Source organism: Coturnix japonica, chromosome 2, assembly GCF_001577835.2.
Source record: "Coturnix japonica isolate 7356 chromosome 2, Coturnix japonica 2.1, whole genome shotgun sequence".
NCBI lineage: Eukaryota > Metazoa > Chordata > Aves > Galliformes > Phasianidae > Coturnix > Coturnix japonica.
In genome coordinates this window covers 130,175,634-130,188,755 of record NC_029517.1, presented here as the reverse complement: position 1 = coordinate 130,188,755, position 13,122 = coordinate 130,175,634, and the positions used below count along the sequence as shown (strand labels likewise).

Here is a 13,122-nt window from a genome sequence, read left to right as displayed (position 1 = left end):
TTCATTGATTGCTTCATCTCACTCTGTAAATTGATGCTAAGCTTCAGTCCCTCTCTTTACATAAGGCAATGATCATGAAAACTCTTCCACAGGGACTACTTAGGAGTATATGTATAGGTGTTTACTTATAGGCAGAATAAGTTGTCAGACTGGAACCGGCAGATCTAACAGTGTTTCTGGTGTTCAGTTTTATGCAATAATATGAGAGTGAATTTTCTCCAATTTTTGTATCCTCTGGATTACTGTTGAATCAGGAGTCCTTTTACATGTGTCGTGCTGCATCACAATCCTTATTTCTTGTTCTGCACTCTCCACAAATACAGTTATGCTTCTTTGCATATATAAAGTGAATACCGGGGTGTCACTGCAGAAGCAGTGCTGACATAACTTGCTTGTGATATCACCATTTGCAGTCTCCAGGAGCACAGACTTTTCCTGAGCAAAGAGCTTTTCATTCCAAACCTTCTGTCTTTGCCTACAGTCACTACTACTCACACTGCTGCTTGCAGAGCAATTTGATTCTGCTATGATAAGAGTTTCCAGCATTTGTCCTTTATGGGAATCAGCACAGTCTCCTTAAAGCTGAGTTTACTTGTAACTCCTAAAGGACAGGAAGTACTGGAAAAAAACAGCACTGTGTTAAAACTGTGCTTTCAAATAGTAGTGATGCCTAGAGGCTGCTGAATGCTTTGCCACCAGGACAACACATGGGCCCTCTTTGTGGGTCATTTGCACTTCTGCAAGTTCATTTTAAGAAGCATATTTTTAAGAGAAACTGATAATATGGGAACATTTACTGCCACAGCCATAAGTCTATTTTGGTAGGAATAAAATTCTTAAAGCTATCCCATGTCATCCACATGGGAGTCACGAAGAAAGTGTGAATGGAGTCAACTGAAATGTGAAAAATAAAACTGATCTTGTCAAAGGAGAGCAAGTTGCAGTATTCCAATAGATTCTTTTTCCTGACGTGCCTTTTTACTCTGTCTGCATGGACCTGTGGTTCTAGGGTGATAGGGAACACACTGACAAACATAAAAATGGATTAATTATTCATGTTATTTCTCCTTTATTTGGTTTAGGGACCGGATGGAGCACCAGGACCAATAGGACCAGCAGGAAGCCCAGGAGATATAGTAAGCTCTAAGCTATGTGTTTCATCACTAGCTATATCTAGCTTTATCCCTGTGAATAAAGCTGAGCTGGAACTGAAGTAACCTCTTTTGAAAGCTTCCCGTGTTATCCACTGTGAAACAATTCTATACTTGCAAGTAGGACCCACACAAATAACAAGAGATTACTCTGTTCCTGTCCCTCCAAAGTAACCAGAATGAAATATCCAGTACATGGAACTTCTTCAGTACACTCTTGACCTATCATCTAAGGAGGTAGTTGTACTTCTCATGCGTCTGTCTTTGCTATTAACATCTTGTAGCCTCTGTGGCATGTTGACTTAATTTGTTAGGCTGGTGCATGACCCAGGGAAACACTTAAATTGTGCCTGAGGACTGTCAAAACAAAACCAGCGACATTTTGAAGAATGCCACAGTACAGACTGCTTAGGTCCAACACTTTCAGACCATTCCTTGGCATCACTGCGAACACTTGTATATGTGGAAACTTCAAGAAATGCATGAAGAATTTTGTTACTGCTGTTTCATTTGAAGGTCATTCAGATTCTATATTATGGTAATGCATCAGAAAACTGTAGGAGAAGGATAATCTGATTGGAATCTGATTGATGCTTACCTAAGTGTGAAAAAGAAAAAAAATCACGATTTAGGACTGTGTAATTCTGTGATTAATTTCTGGAGCAGGGTTTCCTAATGAGCAAGAAACCTTTTGCACATCTGTTTCAATCATAAGGGACCTAGCAACTGTCAATCTGGTGGCTGCTGTGAAATCAGTCAGCACTACCATCAGAGAGGGCACAGACTGCATGGACAAACTGGCAGAACTTCCCTTTCAAATGGGTGATGAAGGTTGAAATAATTTGAAGGACCTTGTGTGCTTTTGTGAAACTTGTCTCCTGTCCCTGGAGACATTCAAGGTCAGGCTGGATAGGGTTCTGAGCAATCTGATCTAGCTGTAGGAGTCCCTGTTCATTGTTGAGGAGTTGATGTCCTTTACGGGTCCTTTCCAACTCAAACAATTATTTGATTCTGTTTCTAAGAGGAGATTTCTCTCTTGGGACAGTCAATGAGACACTTCTTATAACTGCTGACTTGAGAGATATAAAATATGGACTTTCTGTTTTCTGGATGGACACTTCATGAAAGAAGCTAAGCACTCAATGCTAAATATAACTAAACTGAGGAAGAAAATACTGGTGATTTTAGTGGTTTCTCTAACTGTAACAACTTATAAATAATACTCTATATCTTCTTTTTGTGAAAACTTTCAAGTTTAAGCAGAAATGAAGTCAAGAAAATCTGAACACAGCGTGATATGAACTGCAAGACCAGATTCTCCCAGTGGTGCCTTATCAAACATTGCATTTGATCTTTATATGAGAAGCATCTGAGAAACTCATCTGAACCTTGCTGTTTCTACTTTCTTTCCAGGGTAAAGATGGCCCTCCAGGTCCACAGGGCCCACCAGGTGTTCCTGGGCTTCCTGTGAGTGCAGTTCAGCATCTTTTCTTTCAATACATAGAACGGTTTATAAGTACATGTTGGATGTGATCCAAACCGATTCCTGAGGTGCTCTGAAAGCTGTGCATGATCTTTAAGGGATGCTTGTAATGTTGGTGCAATGTCCTTGGTCTGGGACATCATGAGTGCTGTATTTGATCACTTCAAATCTAAGTGTTAACTGCCTGGAACAGGCTTGTTCCTCATCTGCCTCTTTTATTGTTATTACTATTTATTTAATTAAAATATATATGTATATATATATATATATATTTAATTATTTCTACTTTTTGCATAAATTCTCTTATACAGAGCACAAAACTAATGTAATAGCACCAGTGTAAGGGAATAAGAATTCATAGTCTGGAATACCAACTTCCTTTCAATCCATAGTTGAAATGATTCCTTTGCACTGACTCAAGTGCATCTGAGGCATAAACACTTTTCATCTGGAAAAGGTATTAGTACAATATTTAGTTTTGGGGGCTTTTTTCCTTATTTGTGTAGGGCTAGAGTTATTTTCAGTGTAAAATATTTTAGGTGAATGCTATTATAATGACATTATAGTGGTTTTTGACAGCTGTCTTTAGAACCCTCTTTTAAGACTGTTGACATGCTTGCCTTGCCGAGAAGGAGAAAGCCCCTTAGAATTGTTATACTGAATAGGAAAAAAGCACGAAGTGTTTCCCTACGGAAATGTGACGGAAAAAGTTTATGTCTGAAGTATAGAAATAACAGAATTTCTGGTGCATTGGGCAAAATTGAATACAATCACAATGAAGCAGAGGTGCTATTTTGAGGTTTCATATTGTCACAAGTATAACGATCTCTCCTGCAGACTTAACCTCGTTAACCTTGTTATGCATTTTATTGATAGGGCATTGCTGGGAATGATGGCAAAGATGGCAAGCCAGGATCTCTTGGAGAACCGGTAATGTAATTTAAAGGTGTTTCACACAGGCAATCACAGACCACGTCCAGTTTTTCCTTTTGTAGCTGCTTATCTATGGGCTCAATAAGGGCAGGAAATCTGTTGGCACATCTTTTTCTAACACCAGAGGGGCTATATTGTATTGAGCAATTTATAAGATTCACTCTCTGGGATTCTTGAAAAGAAACTGGGTTCTTTTACAACAACTATAAATACTCTAAAACGTACCTTTACAAGTACTGCAAATATTGCAAACAAAGAAGATTGTCTTGTAACATTAAATCTAAGGACTGCATTTTTAGGTAGAAGATTATGGAGCATAAAAAGTTTAGAGTAGGTATCTTAAAAGAAAGCCTTTTCTGAGTTGATGTGTAATTGATCTGTTGTCCAGCATTAGAGAGGTTTATATTTGATGTTCTCTGCTTAGTCTATGTTTGCATTTATTGAAGGGGAAAAAAGGAAAAAAGCTGAGCCATAAAATTTTCAGCCAAAAGGAAACGTTAATAAATCGGGCAGTGAATGTTATTACTTACCACTGTGTTTCTTAGAAGAAGAATGTGCTTTCAGTGTCTGGCACTGCTAGTCTCTTTCTGTGCCTTGTCCAATGTGATTCAGTCCTTCTGTTAAAAGCCAAGTCCCCAGTCATTGAGGGGAATGGAGAAATGCTTGTCACAACAGCTGCAGGTTGTGTGCTTCCAAAAGAACATCTGATTTCTGTGAACAGATACTGATTCTGCACATGCTGACCAGGTATTGCTGTAGTTGTGTGCATTATCCCTCTGAAAGAAAAGCATTGTAAAGGTGCATCAATCCAAAGGCGTAAATAACTTTGAAGTTTGAAGTGTATGTTCATGACAGCGCAGGTATGGAAAGGTCTCTGTCACTACTGTCCTTGCAAGCTCAGAGATGTTGCTGGAGAAACCCCAGGCAAACATAGTTCTCTGTGCTGTTACACAGGAGGAGAAGTTGGAAGAGTTTTCAACAGCACAGGGATGAAACTGAGGCTCTCATTAACACGAACATGATTGTTTCCCTTAGGGAAAACCTGGAGAACCAGGCCTCCCAGGCCAGGAGGGTGCCAGAGGCTTACCGGTAGGTTCAGTCCTGTAACTCTTCTGTACAGTAGCTAAGAAGCTTTTGATGGAGGGATGGTAACTCTTGCTGATGTGGACATCCTTTGTTGGTGACATGGACAGTAAGACTGAGTAAACCTTCAGTAAGCTTGTGGATGACAACAAGCTGTGTGGTGTCGTTCACTTGCTGAAGCGGGGTAGGTTGCCATCTAGAGTCACCTTGGTTACTTTGAGAGGTGCCCATGAGAATCTCAAGAAGTTCAATGATGCCAAGGGCAAGGTCCTGCAGCTGGGTTGGGGCAATCCCAAGCACAAATACAGGCTAGGCAATGAGTGCATAGAGGGTGGCCCTGAGGAGAAGGACTTCTGGGAAGGTTATTAAGTTCATGTTCAAGATAGAACATTCTCACTGCTTCAAGTGTTAGTGTAATGGGCAATCATTTATTTAATTCTCTTTTTCAGGGTTTCAAAGGACAGAGGGGAGATACTGGTCCCCCAGGTCCGCGGGTAAGCAACATGCACTTCATACATGATAGTCCTTTGTAGAAAGGTGATGTGAGTTGAAGTTCTGCTCCCAGTTAAGGTGAGGCAGCTGGTAGACTTGAGACAGACCTGTGCGAGAAATTTTCACAGGAGGCCACACAGCATCTTACTTGTAAAGCTACTGATACAGGAGGTGAGGAAACTTACTGCAGACACTGAATGAGTATCAGCTCTCCTCCAGAAATGCCTAAGACATGCAGAATATGTTCAGAGCAAAACATAAAGAAATAAGTTCAGAAATGACTTTAGCCATTTGGCTTAGTTGCCTATTCATAATGAAGCTCAAAACTCAAGTCCTGCATGTAAAGTTGTTCTCATTTGTGAGCAATGCAGTACAAAATGTACCTTACTGTACACAGTGGAATACAAAACTGAATTTCTTTCTGCCTAATTAATGCTGACTCTCCATAGGGAAGGAGAATACTATGCTTGGAGTAGTGTCGCTGAGCAATCTAGTGCTGGAGCTCCTCATGCTTTCCTCAATACAATAGTTTCTATACCATGAGTGTGTTGGTGGGTTTCAGTTACTATACTAGCAGCAATAAATATTCTGCTGGAAAACAGTGTACTGCCCTGTGCATCACTATCAGAAGATGCTTCTGAGTTATTGTTAAAAGCTGTGTGTCATGTATGATGTACAAAGCTTTTATTGTCTTTAGAAATTCCTCACTGAGCTCAGTTGAAACCCCCCACTACTTGCAATTGGAGTTACTGGTGTGCCATTGACCTTGAGCTGATATCTCTTTCTTTTCTGCTGAATTGCAGGGGGAACCAGGTGCGACAGGTCCTGCTGGGCGTGAGGGGCCACCAGGGAAGGACGTAAGTGTACTGTTTTGAGCAGACATTCATCTTCTCCCTGACAAATGAAAAAAAATCATTCATGGTGACCCCTCCCTGAAAACAACTGCAGAGACTGAAATAAAGGGTAAATTACTGCAACAGTGCATAGGGGATGATTTGCGTGAAGCTCATTAGAGTACCGATAAATTTGAGGGCTTTTCTCACCACTTAGCTGCTGACATGTAAATATCAGGGGTATCTTTGGAAAAGGAGGAAGAGCTTTACTGTCTGAATTGCAGGCTGTGCTGTGTAGCCATGGACCTGATTTCTGCAGCTCCTCTTCAAACTGTGTTTCATTCTGAAGATCCCACTGGGCTGGGATCCGTTCCACTTGCTCTGCAAAATCTGTATCTTACGGCATGCATAGCTGGAGCACAATCTATGACATACTTATGGAATAAAATGCTACTGCTCAGAGCAAAGAGAGATGGTACAGACAGATTCTTTGACATTATTAGCATCAAATGCAGTCACATATCAAAGTCTCTGGAGAGCACAACTGAAGCAGCATTCTGCAGCAGCTGCTCAGCAATGTACTGAGTGGCTGATATGCCATTGTCGTGGGATCTGGGGAAGTCGTTTTGCCCTTGCACCCCCTAATATCACTGAAAAGCTGTTGTGCTGTCAATAGTACCCTACAAAGTAGTACAAAGTACCCTTCCAAAAATTGGAAGATAGGCCTAGGGGAACCTTTCAGGAAAGACAGGAACGGCTTAAGGCTTGCTTAAGAGAGAGCAAAGGACTTCCAGTCTCTGAGGAATCCAGCTTTAACATCAGACAATGCTAATGGGTTCTGCTTGTGATCAGACTTCACTCACTGGGTGACAAATGTTTAAAATTCAAGAGGCTAGTCATACATAACTGGAAGGGGGCAGTGAAGCTTTTCTTGTTTTTCCTTAATACGTGAACAGTTTAATTTAATAGGAGCAGTTTAAAATGAAGGCTTGTTTGCCTCCCTGTCAGATCTTTCCTACTCACAAAAATACTTTTCTTCATTTTAGGGAGATACTGGCCCCATAGGACCTCAGGGCCCTCGAGGACTCAGAGGGCAGCCGGTAAGTTTTTCTCCTGATAAGCAGTTTCTGGAGGTACACTGTGTTTAGTGGGGATGTTTGTACAGTCCGGAACTCTGGTTTGGAAGAAGAATACTATGCAAGATCCAGGTGATGTTTGATGAAATACTACCTAATTTGGGAAAAAAACAAATTAGAACTAGATTGATGGAAACTGATGAGGACTAATATGGAGCACAAAGTAATGTTAGCTTCTGACTTGTGTGGGAAAGATAGTTTTAATGCTTTATACCAAGACTGCAGTGTCAGAAGTGCTTGTATTCCTGACTTGCCACTGGAAAATCACTCCTTATCACATGGCCTCTGCATATGGTTTTCAAAGGCTGGCAGTTGTCACAGATGCCCCTACTGGGATATCTGAGATCCTGTTGTGAAACTCTTCCTTTTTGTCATACTTTCTAGAATTTATCCTGTTGTTTTTTTGTATTTTTATTTTTATTTTTTAAAGCACTGCTTTGAGAAAAGAACATTTGTTTAATTGAACACTTGTAGAGTTTGATTACATCTTCGATGGAGAAATGGCAATTCAGTTAATATTTCTGAAAGCATCATCTGGAATGGCTAAGAAATTATTTGTATTAATTTAATAGGCTTTTCAATTCTCTTTTAAAATTCAATCATTTCAAAATTTGAATGCATATCTCAGTTGCTGAACATGAGCACATCTTTAATGTGTTATAATAAGAGTGATTTCCTTTTGGGAAGATCTTCTAGTGAAACAAAATCTACAACATGTTTCTTAATCAGGGCAAAGTGCTGCTTCAGCCAGAAATTCCAGGAGCTGGGATGGCAGGTCTCTGGGAGCTGGGAGGGTAGGGGGTTAGATTACACTGTAGGAACATATGGAAAGGTCCTCTGTGTACCTTATAATTTATCTCATTATTTCTGCACTGCTAGCATTATCTGCTAATGGGTCATGCCCCTGCACAATGCCAGAAATGCATAAAACTGTTTGAGAAAATGTAAGTTATCACCATTCCGAGACATATTCTTCTTTAGAGGAGAGCTACATGGATTTTTCTATGGCCAAGGGCAAAGGATGAATTTCTTTTGTTGCTCGTCTGCTTTGTTTCTTCTTTATTAAAAAGCTCGAGGTATGATTTTGAATATTCACAGTAAAAAAGGCTGGTCTATACCATCAATCCAGTGCAGTCAGGTGATGGTGAACACATCTGAAAAGTGACTTAGTCATTGTTAACAGGAATTATTTGAACATAAGAAAGTTTGGGTTGATCTGGAGGTATCTGTTGGCCAGTGCAGACTGTTTTCATGTTGATGGATTGTTTTCATGTTTTCATGGAGATGCCAAAAGTTTGTCAAACACTGATTAATGGGGCTGCCATAGTAGGTAGTGGCATCTGTACAGGATGCATGTAAAAGGAATAAGGGTAATGAGAGAAGGAGTGCTAGTTTGCCCCTGTTCACATTAGGGGTTTTGGGTCCTCATCTCTGACATTTTATCCAGAGATGTGGTCAGCCATGCAATCATAGATGCAGAAGTTGTGGGATTAATAAAAAAAACCAGGAGATCCTTACTCTGGAATCTGCCACAAGGGGAGGTTGGAGAATGTTGAAGTAATCCCTCCTGGTATAGCAGCAGGTGGATACTTCTATTGATCATAGTATATTTTATTTCACTAACCTTTTTCCTTCTCACCTAGGGCAAGAATGGATTGCCTGGATCTGCAGGAGAACCTGGCCCAGCAGGTAACCCAGTAAGTACCACAAAGGAAATCTATCCAGCTATCAGTTGTGTCAGGGAGAGGTGACTGATGAAGTATGGATGGGGTGGTTTATATGTAGCTGCTTACGGTCTGTCAAGTTGAAATATCTGAAGTTAGAGGTCAGTGACCTAAAAATCGCTGACTGGTCATATTATCAGAAGGGCTTTGGCTACATTCCTGGGGAGAAAAAAAAAAAAAAAAAAAAAAAAAAAGAAGAAAAAAAGGAAATGATTGATTACCTGGCATGGAGAAAAGATTGACATGCCTCATCTTTACCAGTTGATTTAATTTTGCCAAGCAGAGATTCTGCAGCCAGCAGAGAGCTGTCACAAGAAAGGAGAGGGCTTCAGGGAGCTGGCAGGCTGCCATGGAGGAATAGCAGCAGTAGAGAAATTCTCCCCCAGGCACACGGGGGAAGAGCAGGTAGTGGGCAGTAAACCAAGATCATGGAGCAGAATGAATCCCCTGGGGCCATCCTGTGTGGAAGAATAGAATGGTAATGAAATGCTGTAAGGAGCACAGAAAGAAGAGTTGTTTTTTTTTCTCTGTTCTGCTGCTGAAAATTGTTCAGGATTCAGCACATCCATGCAAATGAACCTTGCTGTCCAGCCATACCTTTTACAGTGCAGAGCTTTTCTTTCCCTTTGCCCACCAAGACATTACATCTTCTTGGTCAGGTAAATTCTGAAAGAAACAAAGACATAGCATAAGGAATCTGAAAAGTATTGCAGGGAGACTTCACTCATCTTTGTAGTATTCTGCCCTTGCAGTACCAGAAAGCAGCCACAGCACTGTTACTGACATTTGCCTTGAGGAAGTTTCTGTGAAGATGATCAAAGGGCTGGAGCACCTCCCTTATGGGGACAGGCTGAGAGAGCTGGGGCTTTTCAGCCTGGAGAAGACAAGGGTCTGAAGAGACCTTAGAGCAGCCTTGCAGTATCTGAAAGGGGCCTACAGGAAAGCTGAGGAGGAACATTTTATAAGGGCTGGTAGTGACAGGATGGGGGAAATGGTTTTAAACTGAAATAAGTTAGATTTAGATTAGATATTAGGAAGGCATTCTTTACAGTGGTGAGACACTGGGATAGGTTGCCCAGAGAGATTGTGGATGCTCCCTCCCTGGAAGCATTGAAGGCCAGGCTGGATGGGGCTGTGGGCAACCTGGTCTGGAAGGAGATGTCCTTGCCTATAGCAGGGGGGTTGGAACTAGATGATCTTAAATGTCCCTTCTAACCTAAAACATTCTGTGATCCTATGATTCTTTGCTACCAGGATGTCTTCTCCTAAAATTTCACAGAGAAGTAAACAACACCTTTTATGCATGGGTTGGTGATAGCATGCAGATTACAGATGGGGTAGAAGTGATGCGTTCTACCAACCTTTTTACAGCCAAAAATCATTGCTACTGCTTTTTTTTTTTTTTTTTGTCCTTGCTGCAACTCATTGCCTTCCCTAGACCACTGCCATTGCCTCTTACCACATGGATAGCCTCTGTTGCTCATTCAATCTTCATTTCTTCTTATCATGCCCACCACCCTTCCCTATGCCTTTTGCCTTTTACTGCTTTTTGGCTGTATGGGTTACTACTCATGTTTTTTCCAAGGTTGCCAGGGTTCTGGATCCATTACCTACCTAGATAGTCAGGTAGTAACCCACAGTTTCATCAGGCAGCTTCCTGCGCAGACACAGAACTAAAGCACTCTCTGCTTCAGAGGATTTACACTCCAAAAATAACATAAGACATTGGAAAAGGATAAAGTCAGATGGATGAGAAAGGGGAAACAATGACAGTATTGGTCAGCAGAACAGACAGTCTTCTCATCAGTATCCTTTTCTGTCATTAAAATGAATCCCTTCTCCTTCATAAAGGTTATTATGAAAAGAGCTTCTGTGTATTGTACACTAGTCCATTTATTTCCATCCTTGTCTGGAAATACAGTGATTTCCTTTGCAATGTAGTGGGACAAGCCAACATATTATATTTCTGTTTGAAGAAAAAGAGAAGTGAGAAAGATGATTGTGACAATGAGGGTTTCTTTTCCACCACATGAGTTGCTTTACCACTGCTGACTTGTTGTCACAACACTTGCCAGGAACCTGCTCCTTTTATTTGACAGTGCCTATACTGCTTGAACAGTGCTCATGCTTAAGCCTGTGTACAGCAGTACAACAAAACCCCTAAAATCTCCAGATTTTTCTCAACATTGCATCATATACTTTGAGTCACTGCATACTCAAAAGCCACATGCTTGGTTCCTTGTTGGCAAAAGACAAGCTTCAAACAAAGGCGTGTTCTATTCTAAGAAGAAAAGTTGCATTCTGAATTAGAACGTGTCAAACAAAGTTGTGAGAGGAAAGGTTAAAAGAAAAAAAAAATCAAAAAACCCTTAAAAAACAATCAGAAGTATATGTGAAATGGATCTGTTTCCTGAATTGACATTTAAGCTGCCCTGATCTGTAAGAAGGAGGGACAGTTTGGCAGAATATCACAAGAGATAAGTAAAAGGCAGACGTTTCTTAAATTGAAGCTGAAAAGAAGAGCAAAGGAGCAGCTCAGTAACTGCTGTCTGTTAAATGTATTCTCAGATTTGAACTTTATGACCATTTGCACTGCTTCCCTGCTGTTGTGCATCACGGCATTTCCACAGCTGCACCAACACATTATAAGCCATACTGCACCAGAAGTAACTGCTGAGCACACCTCCTATCACTTCCATAACTGTCACTTCCAGATCAACCTTTCACAGGGACCCCACACAGCTTGTTAATAATACAGACCTGGTATTTGCAATCTGCTTTTCTTCTTTCTTCCTTTCCTTGTTGGTTTTGGGAGTCCTCCTGCTACAGTGAGATTTCCCCATTCCAATGTATCTGTAAATGCATGCTCTGGAAAAGAGATGTTGGAGAAAGGACTGCTAGTGTTTGCCTCCTTTCTGTCCAAAGGGTCCTAAAGGAAACAAAGGAGAAAATGGCAACCCAGGACTCCCTGGCTTCATAGGACCCCGAGGACCACCTGTAAGTATGGTTGGGGATGGATTAGAGCTGCTAATTGCCTGCTTTTATGTATTGGACAATGAAGATAAGACAGTTATCTTCAATTAGGTAGCAAACATAGGCAGGAGATCTCACAAATCCAGAAGCTATATGCCTCACTTCAGAAGAAAACTGGACTGTGGAGACTAGCATTACTCTTATGGGAAAACACCTGTGACCCCATTTGAGAAACTGGTTCTTGTCAGCCGGCCCTTGTATTATTGCATTAATTGGGCTGGTTCATCAGTGCTCTTTACATGGGCATGGGGTTACTCAGACTTTGTATCTGCATGAATCCCAGAATGGCTAAATAGGGAATTTTTAAGTGCTGATAATAATGAAGTAGTTATTGATATTTGCTGTTCCCAGGAAAATTCTTTTGTTACCTACAACAGGGGTACACCACAATTAAAATATTCAGATAACTCCCAAAGTGATTGAAAATAATACCTATTCACATGAAAATATCACACCTTTGAAATTTCGTATCTTTAGCCCTAACAGGGCAAGAAAAATATGTTACATTCTACTTGAAGGATGGAAAAGATTGAATGTTAGGTAAATGTTTTCATTTTCCTTTCTAACTCTGGTGCGACAAAATGAGATTGTAATTGTTTTCATGTCAGTCTAGCAGAAATGAGTCTTCCACAGGATGAATCATGGTTTTTTTCCTTCCTTTTTTCTTTTCTTTTTTCTTTTCTTTTTTTTTTTTTCTTTCTTTAATTTAAGGATTGAAAAGGGAGTCTTGTGATGAGGAGAAAGACATATTTCTCTGGAAAATTAATTTTAGGCAGCAAATGCAGTAGCCATTTAAAGCTGAAGTGGCCCTAAGGAACATTCAAGTGGGTCTGACGCTGCCTAATTGGAGCTGATGTGATCACACATCTGTGATTAGATACATTGCTCATGCATACATAGATGTGTTCTGGCCCAGTGGAGGCTATTCTGTGTATTTTCAGGTTATGGAAAGAACACTGTATGCATACACACATTAGAGATACGATCACATTTGTCAGTGGTAAATGCATCCTTCCATTCATAGTACAGGAAAGTGGATACAATTTTAGCAGTGTGCTTCAGGGCTGCAGTGACTTTTCTTTCTTCTTTTTCTCCTTTTTCTTTTTTTGGCTGAAATGCTAAAATACCAAGATTGTTCTGCCTTATTGGCGCATCATAAATGCAGAGTATAGAAGAAAAATCCTGATGGAGTACTTTTCTAAGTTGTGGTAATTTTACGTAGCTTTAAAATATGGGCAAGTTTTCAGGCTCAGT

The 13,122-nt window shown here is 40.6% G+C and overlaps 1 protein-coding gene across 3 annotated transcripts in view; it reads left to right on the top strand.

Moving 5' to 3' along the window:
- Positions 1-13,122, top strand: part of COL22A1 (collagen type XXII alpha 1 chain) — a 216,651-nt gene that overhangs the window by 193,650 nt on the left and 9,879 nt on the right. For all 3 annotated transcript variants that reach the window (XR_001553652.2, XM_015856410.2, XM_032442913.1), the window contains exons 50-58: positions 1,083-1,136; positions 2,565-2,618; positions 3,511-3,564; positions 4,603-4,656; positions 5,100-5,144; positions 5,946-5,999; positions 7,022-7,075; positions 8,755-8,808; positions 11,761-11,832. Coding sequence is in view for 2 of the 3 variants with exons in the window: in XM_015856410.2 (XP_015711896.1) it covers positions 1,083-1,136; positions 2,565-2,618; positions 3,511-3,564; positions 4,603-4,656; positions 5,100-5,144; positions 5,946-5,999; positions 7,022-7,075; positions 8,755-8,808; positions 11,761-11,832 (495 nt within the window). In the remaining variant the exon portion in view is untranslated. The remainder of the gene's footprint in view (positions 1-1,082; positions 1,137-2,564; positions 2,619-3,510; positions 3,565-4,602; positions 4,657-5,099; positions 5,145-5,945; positions 6,000-7,021; positions 7,076-8,754; positions 8,809-11,760; positions 11,833-13,122) is intronic.